The sequence below is a fragment of the Canis aureus genome, chromosome 15 (assembly GCF_053574225.1).
Source record: "Canis aureus isolate CA01 chromosome 15, VMU_Caureus_v.1.0, whole genome shotgun sequence".
Lineage (NCBI taxonomy): Eukaryota > Metazoa > Chordata > Mammalia > Carnivora > Canidae > Canis > Canis aureus.
Window position 1 is genome coordinate 25,233,908 of NC_135625.1, and position 16,569 is coordinate 25,250,476.

Genomic DNA, 16,569 nt, shown 5'->3' on the forward strand with positions numbered 1-16,569 from the left:
ACCATGCTACATTCCTATCAGCAATGCACAAGTGTCCTGATTTCTCCATATCCTTGCCAACATTTTATTTTTTAACAGTGGTCATCCTAATGGGTGTGAGGTGACCCTCATCGTGGTTGTGATTTGCCTTTTTTGATGGTTAGTGATGTGGAGCATCATTTCATAGGTTCATTGGCCATTTATACATCTTCTTTCAAGGAATGTCTGTACAGGCTCTTCGTCCTTTCTTCCATTGGGCTACTTGTTGCCTTGTGACGAAGTTCGTAGGAGTTTTTTGTATGTTAACTTATTGTCAAATACATGGTTTGCACATATTTTTCCCATTCTATTCGTTGTCTCTTCACTCTCTAGATTGTATCCTTTGGTGCATTTGAAGTTTTATAGACCCCATTTGTCTATGTTTACTTGTTTGCTGGTGCTTTGGTATCATAGTCAGGAAATCACTGCCAGGTCCGTGGATCCTGGGTGGCTCAGTCAGTAAGCATATGACTCAATGTCAGCTCAGGTCTTGATCTCAGGGTTGTGAGTTCAGGCCCCATATTAGGCTCCACCCTGGGTATGGAGCCTGTTTACAAAAAGAAAGAAATCATTGGCAGATCTAATATTGTGAATCTTTTCCTTATGTTTCCTTTCAAGCATTTTATCTATAAAATAGATATCTATTTTGGGGTTTTTTTTTAAACATTACTCTTACATATGTTTTCTCATTTTCAGTGTATGATTCTTTCACTTCTTTCATTAGTCTTGTTCCTGAATATCTTACCTTTTTCAGTGTTGTGGTAAATGGAGTTGTGTTCTTGAGTTCCACTTCAAATTGTTCATTGTTAACATCTAGAGATGCAACTGCTTCTTGGTGTGTTGGTTTTCATTTCTGCAACCTTGTTGAATTTGTTTACTGCTTCTAATTTTTTTAATCCTTACGATTTCTACGTATGAGATTATGGTATATGCAAATATGATTCTTCTTCTTCCTTTCCAGTTTGGATGCGTTTTGTTTCTTTTACTTGCCTAATTGCTCTGGCTAAGTTTTCTAGTACTATATTTGATGGAAAGGCCAGAGTAAAGAACTTTATTTTGATCCTATTTTTAGAGGAAAAGTTTGAGTCTTTTGCTATTTTGTACATTAGTTGGGATTTTTTTTTTTCATATTTGGTCTTTATGATGTTTAGTTGGTTTACTTTTACTCCTAGTTTAGTAAGAGTTCTTTTCATGAAAGAGTATTAAGTCTCGTGAAGTGAAAAAAATAAACAGCATACAAAGTCAGATGCTTTTACCATCTGAACCACCTAGGTGCCCCCCTTTGCACATTCTTTTTTTGTTTCTTAAATTACACTTAGGAATGAAATCATATGGTATTTGTGTTTCTCTGACTCACTTATTTCACTTAGCATTACTCTTTAGCTCCATGTACGTCATTCCAAATGACGAGATTTCATTCTTTTGTATAACTGAATAATACTCCATCGCATATGTACCACGTCTTCTTTATCCATTCATCTATTCTTTCTAGAGTTCCTTGAGAGATTTATATATATATTTTTTTTTCTTTTTTTTTCTGTATGTGTTTATAGCATTAAGCTCTCCTAGAAATCTTTTGCTGCAGCCTAAATGTTTTGGTATATTGGGTTTCCTTGTTTCATTTGTTTCAAGATACTATGTATTTATGTAAGAAAGAGAACCCAGGAGTGGGTGGGGGCAGGGGGAAAGGAGAGGGAGAATCTTAAGCAGGCTCCACACTCACTGCAGAACCCAGCACAGGGCTCGATCTCAAGATACTGAGATCATGATCTGAGCCAAATCAGGAGTCGAAGGCTTAACCAACTGAGCCACCCAGATGGCCTCAAGATGCTTTTTAATTTCCCCCTTAAGTTAACCTAGGAAAAAGTTTTTCTTCTTTGACCTGTTGGTTGTTAAGAGAACGTTGTTTCATAATTGGCTCTTTATACATCTGAGACTTCACTAATGTGGTGGTCACTGGCCAGGCACATGTGACAATTTACATTAAAATTAATTAAAATTATATAAAATTTTATATAATTGAGAAAATTCACTTTCTCAATCACACTCGCCATATATATCAGATATGTAATAACCACATACCATATTGGGCAGCACTAGTAGACAGTATTTCCTTTTTACGGTACGATCTATTGGAGTCTTGATATAGATAGAATAATAGTTGTCAACCAGGTGCAATTTTGTCCCCCATGGGACGTATGGCAATATCTGGAAACATGTTTGATTTCACAGGTAGGGGATCCGTGTTTTACTGGCACCTAGTGGGTGGAGTTCCGGAAAGCTGTTAAAATCCCGTAATTCACAGGACAGCCCCCCAACAAAGGCTCATCCGGCCCACATGCCAGTAGTTTTGACGGTGAAAACCTTTGACCTATAATATGTTTCAGCAGGACGTGGAGGGCTCGTTGTTTTTTCCCTCTGATTGGCCAGTTGACTAGACCCCCTCTGCTGTGTGTATTCAATCCATCCTCTGCTTACTGCTAGTGAACTTTAGGCTAAAAATGTGTTTTGGTATTCTTGGTTTTTTTTTTTTTTTTTTTTCACTTAAATGGTGGAGAAGGTCCTATTCCTTGCTAATTAGCATGCAATTTTTTTTAAAGTGAAATTGATAGTTAAGGTCCTTTACAATGAAAGAATACATATTTAATTTTATTTTTTTATTTTTTAAAGATTTTCTTTATTTATTCATGAGAAGGACACAGAGGGAGAGAGAGGCACAGACACAGGCAGAGGGAGAAGCAGGCTCCACGCAGAAGCCTGACGTGGGACTCGATCCTGGGTCTCCAGGATCACACCCTGGGCCGAAGGCAGTCACCAAACCACTGAGCCACCCGGGCGGCCCAGCATACAATTTTAAAAAATCGACTTTTGCTGTCTTACAGGTTCTTTGACTCTGCACATATAGACAAATCTCTGTTTCTGGCTCATCATGGCTTCCACTTCAAGGTAAGTGCCTTTGATGAAAGCCTTTATGAAGGGCCACACCCAGGACATTTTTAGCTCTTGGTCCTGCTGGCCTCACTAAGCATATGGTGTCTAGGAAAGAAAAAGGAGGAAGAGAGAGCACAAAAGGGAGACTGAGGAAAGATGAGGCAAGCAGGGTAGTGCATGTGGTATAGGTGAGGCTTTGTAGCTCCAGGGTCTGCACTGTGTCTGAAAATGTGATTTATTTCTCTCATCTTATTTTTTTTTTTTAAGATTTGTATTATATATAAATCAGAGAAAGGGAGAGAGAGCACAAGTGGGAGTTAGAGAGAGAGGGAGAACACGCTCCAGATTGAGCACGGAGCCCAATGTGGGACTCGACCTCATGACCCCGAGATCAGGATCCAAGCTGAAACCAACAGTTGGTCACATAACTGACTGTGCCATCCAGGCGCCCCCTCCTCATCTTTTAATGCACAAGGTGCTTGCTACTGGACTACCATGCTCCCTGCAAGCTTTACCATTCCATGAGTCTTCTTTCCTTATTTTTTTCAAGTTTTTACTTAAATTCTAGTTAGTTAACATATACTGTAATATTGGTTCAAGACTAGTGTTTAGTGATTCATCACTTACCTATAACACCCAGTGCTCATCACAACAAGTGCCCTCCTCACTGCCAATCACCACGCCAATCCCATGCCCTCCTTCCCTCCAGCAAGCCTGTTGTTCTCTGTACTAAAGAATCTCTTATAGTATACCTCCCACTCTTTTCCTTCCTTCCCCATATTCGTTTGTTGTTGTTGTTGTTGTTGTTGTTGTTGTTGTTTTATTGTTGTTTTTGTTTTAATTCCACATATGAGTGAAATCATCTGGTATTTTCTCTGAATGACTGACTTTGCTTAACATATAGAATACACTCTAGGTCCTTTCTTTGGTGTTAGTAGTGATCTCTCCTTTCTCATCATGATTTTATTAGTTTGAGTGTTTTCTGTCTTCTTTTAAATAAGGCTGGCTAATGGTTTATCTACCTTCTTAATTGTTTCAAAGAACCAACTCCTGGTTTTGTTGATCTTTTCCACAGTTCTTCTGGTCTCTATTTCATTGAGTTCTGCTCGAGTCTTTTTTAACCCTCTTCTTCTGCTGGGTGTTGGATCTATTTGCTGTCTTTCACCAGCTCCCTTAGGTGGAAGGTTAGCTTTTCTATTTGAGTTTTTTCCAGTTTTTGGATGGATGCTTGTATTGCGATGTATTTCCCCCTCAGGACTGCTTTTGCTGTATCCCAAAGATTTTGAATGGTGGTGTCTTCATTCTCATTAGTTTCCATGAATCTTTTTAATTCTTCTCTAATTTCGTGGTTGACCCTTTCACCTTGTAGCAGGATGGTCCTTAACCTCCACGTATTTGAAATCCTTCCAAACTTCTTCTTGTGATTTAGTTCTAGTTTCAAAGCATTATGGTCTGAAAATACACAGGGTCGATCCCAATCTTTTGGTATCAATTAAGACCTGATGTGTGACCCAGTTTGTGGTCTCTTCTGGAGAAAGCCCCACGTGCACTTGAGAAGAATGTGTATTCAGTTGCGTTTGCATGTAAAGTTCTATAAATATCTGTGAAATCCATCTGGTCCAGTGTATCATTTAAAGCTCCTGTTTCTTTGGAGATGTTGTGCTTAAAAGACCTGTGGATTGCAGAAAGCGCTCCATTGAAGTCACCAAGTATAAGTGTATTATTATCTAAGTATGTCTTAACTTTGGTTATTAATCGATTGATATACTTGGCGGCTCACGCATCCGGGCCATAAATATTCGTGATTGTTAGGTCCTCTTGTTGGATAGATCCTTTAAGTATGATATAGTGTCCCTCTTCACCTCTCACTACAGTCTTTGGGACAAACTTTAATTTATCTGATATAAGGATGGCTACCCCTGCATTTATTGAGGACTATTTGAATGGTACACAGTTCTCCAACCTTTTATTTTCAGGCTGTAGGTGTCCTGATGTCTAAAATGAGTCTCTTGGAGACAGCAAATGGATGGGTCTTGCCTTTTTTTATCCAGTCTGAAACCCTGCGTCCTTTTGATGGGGTCATTAAGCCCATTCACGTTCAGAGTTACTATTGACAGATATGGATTTAGTGTCATCATGATACCTATTCAGTCCCTGTTTTTGTGGATTGTTTCCTTGGACTTCCCCTTTCTTTTACAGGGTCCCCCCTTAATATTTCTGGCAGAGCCGGCTTGGTGGTCACATATCCTGTCAGTTTCTGCCTCTCTTGGAAGCTCTTTATCTCTCCTTCTATTCTGAATGAGAGCCTTGCTGGATAAAGTATTCTTGGCTGCAGGTTCCTCTCATTTAGGACCCTGACTGTATCCTGCCGGCCCTTTCTCACCTCCCAGGTCTCTGTGGAGAGGTCTGCTGTTGTCCTAAAGCTTCTCCCCATAAAAGTTAGTGATTTCTTGTCTCTTGCTGCATTAAGGATCTTCTCTTTATCTTTGGAATTTGCAAGTTCCAGTATTAAATGTTAAATGTTGAGCGGTTTTTATGGATTTAAGGGGGGTGGGGGTGATCTCTCCAGCTCCTGGATCTAAATGCCTGTTTCCCTTCCCAAGTTAGGAAAGTTTTCAGCTATGATTTGTTCAAATACATAATCTGGACCTCTGTCCCTTTTGGCGCCCTCGGGAACCCCAATTAAATGTAGATTTTTCCTTCTGAGGCTGTCATTTATTTCCCTTAACCTATCCTCATGGTCTCTTAATTGTCTTTCTTTTCTTCCCTCAGTTTCCGCCCTTGCCATCAACTTGTCTTCTGTGTCACTCACTCGTTCTTCTCCCTCGTTAACCCTGGTCGTTAGGACCTCCAGTTTGGATTGCATCTCATTTAACTGATTTTTAATTTCGGCCTGATTAGATCTAAATCCTACAGTCATGAAGTCTCTTGAGTCCTTTATGCTTTTTTCTAGAGCCACCAGTAGCTTTATAACTGCTTCTGAATTGGCTTTCTGACATTGAATTGTAATCCAAATGTTGTAACTCTGTGGGAGAGAGGACTGTTTCTGATTTCTTTCTTTGGAGGTGAGTTTTTCCTTCTAGCCATTTTACTCAGTGCGGAGTGGCCAAAAACAAGTTGTACTGGAATAACGAGAAAGAGAGAGAGAGAGAAAAAAAGAAAAGAAGAAATAAAGAAGAATTAAAAAGGGGGGGGGTGGGGAAACAACAGAAACAAACAGAAAAGAAGAAAAAAACAAGGGGGAGTATCCTCTGATTCTATATAGTGTAAATCCCTCGGCTTCCCCTGGAACTTTCCAGTGCTGCTTGGTCAATACCTTGCTTTTCCCCTGACCTTCTAGCTGGTCTTCTGGGGGCGGGGCCTGCTGTGCTGATTCTCAGGTGTGTGCACCTGGGGAGCTGCCCAGGCCCCTGCCAGGTGTATGGCTCAGTGGGAGTTGTTTATCTGTGAGGCCCCTGCTCAGTCCCAGGTACAGGGTGACACCAGGAGGGACAACAACAGTGGGGGCGGCCAGCTGTGCAGCTCTGGAGTCAGCTCCCGCAGTGACTACTGCAGCTCCCAGTGTGCAGGGGCCTGGATGCTCCAGGGGCGGGCCCGCCGATCTGTACAGCTCGGGCCGCCCGGGGGCAGGAGCCACCTGGCTGTCCTGTGTCCTCCCGGCCTCTGCCTGACCTGGGGGAGCACCCGATCCTGGGCTGTGTCCCCCGGCGCCCTGGGCTCTGGGACCTGTGACACTGTGAATGGACCTAAAGTGTAGGTCCACGATGTATAATTTAAAAGCATCAGGGTGAATTTTGTTTGAAGTTAACTTATACTTTATTACAATAAAACTCATAAGGCATTTTACAGGTTAAAGAAAAACTCAAAATATAGAAACAGTGAAATGACACGGGAAGGGCAAGCCTCCGTTGGGCTGCAGGCATGACGAGCCCCGCGGTGGGAGCTGGGGCGGGCTCCCGAGGTGGTCAGGGGGCTGCGCAGAGGTTGAAGCCAGTTGTCCCGGAGGCCATTGGCGGCTCTGGCACTCTGGGGACCCCGATTGCAGGTGCCAGGGCCTGCTCCTCCTCCGGGGTGGCCGCAGGTGCACGTGGCTCGTCCAGGGCGCAGCCGTGATCTAGAGCAGTGACCACTATCTGCAGGGGCTTCGCCTCCCCAGCTGGCACCTCAGCTGGGGCCAAGCCCTCAGCCCCAGCAGCCAGGGCGGCCTCGAGCACTTCAGGCCCATCCGAGGCAGCAGGCCCCACAGTTGGGGCTGGGGCGGGCTCCGGAAGTGCTTCAGGGTCTTTTGCTCGGGCCGAAGCTGTAGCTCCAAGAAGACAAAGTATCACCACCAGGACGGACTTTCCACGTCCCTCCCAAATCAAGGACACTCTTCCAACCGCTCAAAGAGCCCTGGGAGGTGTCCCCAGCCTGCAGCTCGTGGGGATGGGGTGTGAGCCGAACCCCTGCTCCCGGCCCAGCTGCACGGACGCTGGATCCGTGGGGCCCACCCTGTCCCCAGCTCGGCCACCCCCAGGCCTCCTCACCCCCAGCCTCTGGCTCCGCTGCATGGAGGCGTCTGAGTTGTTGCAGGTAACGCCGGGCACGGAGCTCCACGTCTGTGCCTGGCATGCGCTGCCTTATGAATTCCAGAATCTTCTTCAGGGAGGCAGATTGGGGGAGCCGACAAAAGTCCTCCTGATAATAGTCCATCCATATCTCCAGGATGCAGCAGATGGCCCTGGGGAGGGACAGGTGGGCACAGGGGTCAGAAGACAGGGCTCCCTCACACCGAGGTGTCCCGGGGAAGCCCTGCAGGACCCGGGGCCTCGGCCTCCCGTGCGGGGCTGTCAGAGGCCAGTCCTGCTCCTCGTCCACCTGCCACCTGGCGGTCCTGCCTGCCACAGGCCTGCTCCCCGAGGAGGGGCTGGCACGAAGCCTCTGTGCGGGGGAGCCCACGCCCAGCGGTGTGACCATCACGGTCTTTGCTGGGAAGCGGGGCTCCCTCCTCAGCCTGGCTCCCTGCCCACTTGCCCCTTGAATCCACCGGCAGGCGTCCGGGGACGGGGGGCGTCTGGCCTGTCATTGCCCTCACTGCACACACTGTCGCTCTGGGAAGGTCCAAGCCAGGAGGGCTCGGGCTCTGTGTCCTGCCAGGCCTTGCCAGGAGCCACCCGGGACCTCCACTTTCCCTCCCTGTGGCTCTGCGCTGCCTCCCTCATGAGGGGCCCCGGGGGGTGTCCTTCCACTGACTCTAATCTGCCGTCTCCCACGGGGCCAGGGCCACCGGGTCTGTGAGCCCTCAATGGCCCTCGTGGCAACCTGCTGTGCAGTGGGTCCAGGTGCCACCAGATTGGGGAGTGCGATGCTCCCCACCCCCTCTGCTCTGGGTCCCAGGTGTGGGGCAGACAGAGGGCTGGGAGGGGCGGGCATGGAGAAAGTCTCCCTTAGGGGTCCCAGTGCTCTCCCACCAAGCCCACACCCTATTCACGGCTCTCCTTTCCTCCTTTCCTGAAGGGCCCTTAGACCTTTACCCCGTCACGGGAATTGCAGATGTGTGGGGTGAGGGTCCAGCACCCCCGGCCCACAGCCCCCTCGCTGCCCTCCTGGAGAGGGAAGGCCCTCGGGCAGGGGCCGGAGTCACTCACAGTTTCCAGCGCTGCAGGACCGCGTCGTCGCCACCACACGCAGCTGCGATGCACCCATATCTAGGGGAGGGCGGGGGCATCCCACGAATCATCCTGTGGCCGCGACCTCTCACCGTGGGGGCTGTCACCTCTGACCCCCGACTAGGCCGGAGCCCCGGGGGCCGTCAGCTCTGTGCGGGGGGCCACGGGCAGCCCCCGGAGAAGTGCCCGCACCTGCCCGGGCCTCCTGAATGCTTGAGCATGAAAGGCTCCGGCCAGGCCCACGGCCGATATCTGAGTGGGCCTGGGCGCCCGGGGACCCCAGGGTCCCCCTGTGTGGTTGCCCCAGGACACAGCCCCCCGATGGACTCTCCAACCTCCCTTTCAATGGGAAAAGAGGCCAGCTCAGGACCCCGGTGACGGTGGGGAGGAGGCACAGGCCCCGTCCCGGGGGAGGAGGACGGCTGCGGAGCACAGGCACAGCCCCTCTGGCCGACCCGCCACAGGCCAGGCCCCGGGGCTGCCCTCCGGGACCCCACTGTGCCCTGGGTGACTCTGCTCCAGGCGGGGGAGCGGCCCGAGGCCGGGCAGCTCAGAACCATTCCCAGCCTCCCCACCAGCAGGTGGCCCACCCCTGGGCTGCGGAGGCGCAGGTGCTCACTTCGTAAACAGCAGATCCAGCACCTCGTCGGTGGTGGCAAATCCATGACAGTTGTCTAAAAAGATGAAAACGGAGATGACATCCCTGCGCAGCAAGGCGGGCAGCAGTTGTTGGAATTCCTGCTCCAGCAGCTCCGTCCGGCTGGGCTTCGTCGGGCAGATGGGAGGCGCCTTCCCGGCCGAGGCCCTTGCACCCTGAGTTGGGACAGAGGGGACGTGCATGGAGCCGCCGGGAGGCCTGGGGTGGGAGCGCAGCCCGCAGCCCGAGCTCTCGGGGGCCGTGGGGGGCAGGAGTGCCCACGGCAGGAACCCGGGCCTTGATGCCTGTGGCTCAGTCACTTAGCCTCTGACTCTGGGCTGTGGCTCGGGTCGTGGCCTCAGCACCCTGGGATCCCGCCCTGGCAGGCCCTGCGCTTGGGGCCCAGTCTGCTTCAGGAGCCTGGGTCTCCCTCTCCCCTCCCTGCTCTCTGCCTGTCTCTTACACAAACAAGACAAACTATCCGATAAAGAAACAATCTTAGAGGATAAATGTTCAAAAAAGTTTGGATCAGTACAAGGACCTCAAGAGACACAGAGAGACAGAGACCGAGAGAGACAGACACACAGACAGAGGGAGAAGCAGCCCTGGTGCAGAGAGCCCGAGGCGGGACTCGATCCCGGGCCTGCGGGGTCAGGGCCTGGGCGGAAGGCAGGCGCTAAACCCCTGGGCGACCAGGCCGCCCCTGAAGGCTCTGCTCTGATATTCCTACACCTCTGTGCACAGGGACTCTGCATCTGGCCCAGGCAGGGGCAGGGCCCTGGGGCAAGTGTGGGGAGCAGGGGAATGCAGACTCATGTGGGAGCAGGAGTGTAGGGGGGAGCCCAGGGGAGTAGCAGGCTGGCTTCTGGGACCCGGGGCCCTTCGTGCCGCATCGGGGACCCGGGTGTCGGGGGTGCCCCGGCCCCTGCACTCATTTGAGCCCGCGCTGGCCTCTGTTAGCTGCGCAGGGCACTTCCCAGTTCCTCGAGGCGGTGGGGCAGAGCACCCCTTCCTCCCGCTCGCGCCCCCTGTCCCGGGTGGAGCTCTGTGGAGACAGTGCCCGGCAGCCAGGCAGGAGGCCTCAGCGCCCGGTCCGGCCGCCTCGGCTGGGCCGCACCCCCAGCGGCCCCCATCCAGACACACCACAGCGCAGGCGGCACCCCCCTCCCCCAAGGAGAGCAAAGGGATCGGCTGCAGGGCCTCGGGGGGACTCTTACTCGGCGGGTAAGAGGACCTCAGGAGCCCTGTTTGCACCCTGCCCACCTTGACCTCAGGGTGACCCTGAAGGGATCACCGGGGAACCTGCCGCCCTGCAATGTCCCCCAGCCTGGATGCACCTGCCCACACATCCCTGTTTCCCGGAAGCTGAAGAGGAGGGGATGGGGCCACCCAGGATGGCTGGCACAGGGGGCCTGGCCTGGCCTGCTCTGGGTTACCTGACGGCGCCTCCTGATAAACGCCCTGAGGCGTTGGTTTTTATGCTGGAGCCAAAGCCTACAGCATTGGAACAAGCGGCACCCCTGGGGTTCCTGGGAGCCAGAGCCCCCAGAGGTGGGCCGGCAGCAGGAGAACATCTTCCAGGAGCGGATGTCTCCAGCCAAGTGAGCCTGAGGTGGGGCTGCACTAGATGCGGTTGCCTGGTCACGGGGGTTCCAAGTTCTGTTGGGCTCTGTGTCACGGGAGTGACCTCACTTCCTGGGACCCCCTCCCTGACCCCCACCTGATCCTGGGGACCCGAGATTGAGTCCCCCCTCAGGCTCCCTGCATGTGTCTCTGCCTCTCTCCCCGTGTGTCTCTCATAAATAAATAAAAATCAGTATACACCACATTTTCTTTATCCATTTACCTTTGATGGACATCTGAGTTGCTCCCAGCCCTTGGCTATGATAAAGAATGCTTCTATGAGGATGGAGGTCTCTTGGCGACCCTGCTTTCAATTCTTTTGACTACACGTACCCCAGAAATAGGATTGCTGGATTATATGGTAGTTGTAGTTTTAATTTTTTTGAGGAACTCTCATACTGTTTACATAGTGCTTGCACCATGCTACATTCCTATCAGCAATGCACAAGTGTCCTGATTTCTCCATATCCTTGCCAACATTTTATTTTTTAACAGTGGTCATCCTAATGGGTGTGAGGTGACCCTCATCGTGGTTGTGATTTGCCTTTTTTGATGGTTAGTGATGTGGAGCATCATTTCATAGGTTCATTGGCCATTTATACATCTTCTTTCAAGGAATGTCTGTACAGGCTCTTCGTCCTTTCTTCCATTGGGCTACTTGTTGCCTTGTGACGAAGTTCGTAGGAGTTTTTTGTATGTTAACTTATTGTCAAATACATGGTTTGCACATATTTTTCCCATTCTATTCGTTGTCTCTTCACTCTCTAGATTGTATCCTTTGGTGCATTTGAAGTTTTATAGACCCCATTTGTCTATGTTTACTTGTTTGCTGGTGCTTTGGTATCGTAGTCAGGAAATCACTGCCAGGTCCGTGGATCCTGGGTGGCTCAGTCAGTAAGCATATGACTCAATGTCAGCTCAGGTCTTGATCTCAGGGTTGTGAGTTCAGGCCCCATATTAGGCTCCACCCTGGGTATGGAGCCTGTTTACAAAAAGAAAGAAATCATTGGCAGATCTAATATTGTGAATCTTTTCCTTATGTTTCCTTTCAAGCATTTTATCTATAAAATAGATATCTATTTTGGGGTTTTTTTTTAAACATTACTCTTACATATGTTTTCTCATTTTCAGTGTATGATTCTTTCACTTCTTTCATTAGTCTTGTTCCTGAATATCTTACCTTTTTCAGTGTTGTGGTAAATGGAGTTGTGTTCTTGAGTTCCACTTCAAATTGTTCATTGTTAACATCTAGAGATGCAACTGCTTCTTGGTGTGTTGGTTTTCATTTCTGCAACCTTGTTGAATTTGTTTACTGCTTCTAATTTTTTTTAATCCTTACGATTTCTACGTATGAGATTATGGTATATGCAAATATGATTCTTCTTCTTCCTTTCCAGTTTGGATGCGTTTTGTTTCTTTTACTTGCCTAATTGCTCTGGCTAAGTTTTCTAGTACTATATTTGATGGAAAGGCCAGAGTAAAGAACTTTATTTTGATCCTATTTTTAGAGGAAAAGTTTGAGTCTTTTGCTATTTTGTACATTAGTTGGGATTTTTTTTTTTCATATTTGGTCTTTATGATGTTTAGTTGGTTTACTTTTACTCCTAGTTTAGTAAGAGTTCTTTTCATGAAAGAGTATTAAGTCTCGTGAAGTGAAAAAAATAAACAGCATACAAAGTCAGATGCTTTTACCATCTGAACCACCTAGGTGCCCCCCTTTGCACATTCTTTTTTTGTTTCTTAAATTACACTTAGGAATGAAATCATATGGTATTTGTGTTTCTCTGACTCACTTATTTCACTTAGCATTACTCTTTAGCTCCATGTACGTCATTCCAAATGACGAGATTTCATTCTTTTGTATAACTGAATAATACTCCATCGCATATGTACCACGTCTTCTTTATCCATTCATCTATTCTTTCTAGAGTTCCTTGAGAGATTTATATATATATTTTTTTTTTTCTTTTTTTTTCTGTATGTGTTTATAGCATTAAGCTCTCCTAGAAATCTTTTGCTGCAGCCTAAATGTTTTGGTATATTGGGTTTCCTTGTTTCATTTGTTTCAAGATACTATGTATTTATGTAAGAAAGAGAACCCAGGAGTGGGTGGGGGCAGGGGGAAAGGAGAGGGAGAATCTTAAGCAGGCTCCACACTCACTGCAGAACCCAGCACAGGGCTCGATCTCAAGATACTGAGATCATGATCTGAGCCAAATCAGGAGTCGAAGGCTTAACCAACTGAGCCACCCAGATGGCCTCAAGATGCTTTTTAATTTCCCCCTTAAGTTAACCTAGGAAAAAGTTTTTCTTCTTTGACCTGTTGGTTGTTAAGAGAACGTTGTTTCATAATTGGCTCTTTATACATCTGAGACTTCACTAATGTGGTGGTCACTGGCCAGGCACATGTGACAATTTACATTAAAATTAATTAAAATTATATAAAATTTTATATAATTGAGAAAATTCACTTTCTCAATCACACTCGCCATATATATCAGATATGTAATAACCACATACCATATTGGGCAGCACTAGTAGACAGTATTTCCTTTTTACGGTACGATCTATTGGAGTCTTGATATAGATAGAATAATAGTTGTCAACCAGGTGCAATTTTGTCCCCCATGGGACGTATGGCAATATCTGGAAACATGTTTGATTTCACAGGTAGGGGATCCGTGTTTTACTGGCACCTAGTGGGTGGAGTTCCGGAAAGCTGTTAAAATCCCGTAATTCACAGGACAGCCCCCCAACAAAGGCTCATCCGGCCCACATGCCAGTAGTTTTGACGGTGAAAACCTTTGACCTATAATATGTTTCAGCAGGACGTGGAGGGCTCGTTGTTTTTTCCCTCTGATTGGCCAGTTGACTAGACCCCCTCTGCTGTGTGTATTCAATCCATCCTCTGCTTACTGCTAGTGAACTTTAGGCTAAAAATGTGTTTTGGTATTCTTGGTTTTTTTTTTTTTTTTTTTTTCACTTAAATGGTGGAGAAGGTCCTATTCCTTGCTAATTAGCATGCAATTTTTTTTAAAGTGAAATTGATAGTTAAGGTCCTTTACAATGAAAGAATACATATTTAATTTTATTTTTTTATTTTTTAAAGATTTTCTTTATTTATTCATGAGAAGGACACAGAGGGAGAGAGAGGCACAGACACAGGCAGAGGGAGAAGCAGGCTCCACGCAGAAGCCTGACGTGGGACTCGATCCTGGGTCTCCAGGATCACACCCTGGGCCGAAGGCAGTCACCAAACCACTGAGCCACCCGGGCGGCCCAGCATACAATTTTAAAAAATCGACTTTTGCTGTCTTACAGGTTCTTTGACTCTGCACATATAGACAAATCTCTGTTTCTGGCTCATCATGGCTTCCACTTCAAGGTAAGTGCCTTTGATGAAAGCCTTTATGAAGGGCCACACCCAGGACATTTTTAGCTCTTGGTCCTGCTGGCCTCACTAAGCATATGGTGTCTAGGAAAGAAAAAGGAGGAAGAGAGAGCACAAAAGGGAGACTGAGGAAAGATGAGGCAAGCAGGGTAGTGCATGTGGTATAGGTGAGGCTTTGTAGCTCCAGGGTCTGCACTGTGTCTGAAAATGTGATTTATTTCTCTCATCTTTTTTTTTTTTTTTAAGATTTGTATTATATATAAATCAGAGAAAGGGAGAGAGAGCACAAGTGGGAGTTAGAGAGAGAGGGAGAACACGCTCCAGATTGAGCACGGAGCCCAATGTGGGACTCGACCTCATGACCCCGAGATCAGGATCCAAGCTGAAACCAACAGTTGGTCACATAACTGACTGTGCCATCCAGGCGCCCCCTCCTCATCTTTTAATGCACAAGGTGCTTGCTACTGGACTACCATGCTCCCTGCAAGCTTTACCATTCCATGAGTCTTCTTTCCTTATTTTTTTCAAGTTTTTACTTAAATTCTAGTTAGTTAACATATACTGTAATATTGGTTCAAGACTAGTGTTTAGTGATTCATCACTTACCTATAACACCCAGTGCTCATCACAACAAGTGCCCTCCTCACTGCCAATCACCACGCCAATCCCATGCCCTCCTTCCCTCCAGCAAGCCTGTTGTTCTCTGTACTAAAGAATCTCTTATAGTATACCTCCCACTCTTTTCCTTCCTTCCCCATATTCGTTTGTTGTTGTTGTTGTTGTTGTTGTTGTTGTTTTATTGTTGTTTTTGTTTTAATTCCACATATGAGTGAAATCATCTGGTATTTTCTCTGAATGACTGACTTTGCTTAACATATAGAATACACTCTAGGTCCTTTCTTTGGTGTTAGTAGTGATCTCTCCTTTCTCATCATGATTTTATTAGTTTGAGTGTTTTCTGTCTTCTTTTAAATAAGGCTGGCTAATGGTTTATCTACCTTCTTAATTGTTTCAAAGAACCAACTCCTGGTTTTGTTGATCTTTTCCACAGTTCTTCTGGTCTCTATTTCATTGAGTTCTGCTCGAGTCTTTTTTAACCCTCTTCTTCTGCTGGGTGTTGGATCTATTTGCTGTCTTTCACCAGCTCCCTTAGGTGGAAGGTTAGCTTTTCTATTTGAGTTTTTTCCAGTTTTTGGATGGATGCTTGTATTGCGATGTATTTCCCCCTCAGGACTGCTTTTGCTGTATCCCAAAGATTTTGAATGGTGGTGTCTTCATTCTCATTAGTTTCCATGAATCTTTTTAATTCTTCTCTAATTTCGTGGTTGACCCTTTCACCTTGTAGCAGGATGGTCCTTAACCTCCACGTATTTGAAATCCTTCCAAACTTCTTCTTGTGATTTAGTTCTAGTTTCAAAGCATTATGGTCTGAAAATACACAGGGTCGATCCCAATCTTTTGGTATCAATTAAGACCTGATGTGTGACCCAGTTTGTGGTCTCTTCTGGAGAAAGCCCCACGTGCACTTGAGAAGAATGTGTATTCAGTTGCGTTTGCATGTAAAGTTCTATAAATATCTGTGAAATCCATCTGGTCCAGTGTATCATTTAAAGCTCCTGTTTCTTTGGAGATGTTGTGCTTAAAAGACCTGTGGATTGCAGAAAGCGCTCCATTGAAGTCACCAAGTATAAGTGTATTATTATCTAAGTATGTCTTAACTTTGGTTATTAATCGATTGATATACTTGGCGGCTCACGCATCCGGGCCATAAATATTCGTGATTGTTAGGTCCTCTTGTTGGATAGATCCTTTAAGTATGATATAGTGTCCCTCTTCACCTCTCACTACAGTCTTTGGGACAAACTTTAATTTATCTGATATAAGGATGGCTACCCCTGCATTTATTGAGGACTATTTGAATGGTACACAGTTCTCCAACCTTTTATTTTCAGGCTGTAGGTGTCCTGATGTCTAAAATGAGTCTCTTGGAGACAGCAAATGGATGGGTCTTGCCTTTTTTTATCCAGTCTGAAACCCTGCGTCCTTTTGATGGGGTCATTAAGCCCATTCACGTTCAGAGTTACTATTGACAGATATGGATTTAGTGTCATCATGATACCTATTCAGTCCCTGTTTTTGTGGATTGTTTCCTTGGACTTCCCCTTTCTTTTACAGGGTCCCCCCTTAATATTTCTGGCAGAGCCGGCTTGGTGGTCACATATCCTGTCAGTTTCTGCCTCTCTTGGAAGCTCTTTATCTCTCCTTCTATTCTGAATGAGAGCCTTGCTGGATAAAGTATTCTTGGCTGCAGGTTCCTCTCA

At 46.9% G+C, this 16,569-nt stretch overlaps 2 protein-coding genes and 1 long non-coding RNA gene across 31 annotated transcripts in view; 1 reads left to right on the plus strand and 2 right to left on the minus strand.

The window, feature by feature from the left end:
* LOC144284385 (uncharacterized) overlaps positions 1–16,569 on the plus strand; it is a 183,744-nt gene that overhangs the window by 74,970 nt on the left and 92,205 nt on the right. For 20 of the 28 annotated variants that reach the window (XR_013352719.1, XR_013352728.1, XR_013352732.1 and 17 more), the window contains one exon: positions 14,179–14,242. The exons of 5 other annotated variants lie outside the window; for them this stretch is intronic. This is a non-coding gene — a long non-coding RNA (uncharacterized LOC144284385). Of the gene's footprint in view, positions 1–2,900; positions 2,965–14,178; positions 14,243–16,569 lie in introns of those variants that run through there. 3 more of the 28 variants (XR_013352713.1, XR_013352738.1, XR_013352735.1) reach the window with 2 other exon arrangements.
* Positions 6,762–8,254, minus strand: LOC144284381 (uncharacterized). Of its 2 annotated transcripts, none has more exons than XM_077848867.1 (2): positions 7,476–8,254; positions 6,762–7,249 (listed from the first exon to the last, which is right to left on the minus strand). In XM_077848867.1, exons 1-2 carry the CDS (start codon positions 7,903–7,905, stop codon positions 6,915–6,917), a joined length of 765 nt encoding a protein of 254 aa, XP_077704993.1. In that variant the 5' UTR covers positions 7,906–8,254; the 3' UTR covers positions 6,762–6,914. The 2 variants fall into 2 exon arrangements, with proteins under 2 accessions (XP_077704993.1, XP_077704992.1); XM_077848866.1 differs by having other exon boundaries at positions 6,762–7,255.
* Positions 8,441–10,883, minus strand: LOC144284384 (uncharacterized). The gene is made up of 3 exons (XM_077848873.1): positions 10,671–10,883; positions 9,217–9,410; positions 8,441–8,636 (listed from the first exon to the last, which is right to left on the minus strand). The coding sequence occupies exons 1-3, from the start codon at positions 10,806–10,808 to the stop codon at positions 8,573–8,575; spliced, it is 396 nt and encodes a 131-aa protein (XP_077704999.1). The 5' UTR covers positions 10,809–10,883; the 3' UTR covers positions 8,441–8,572.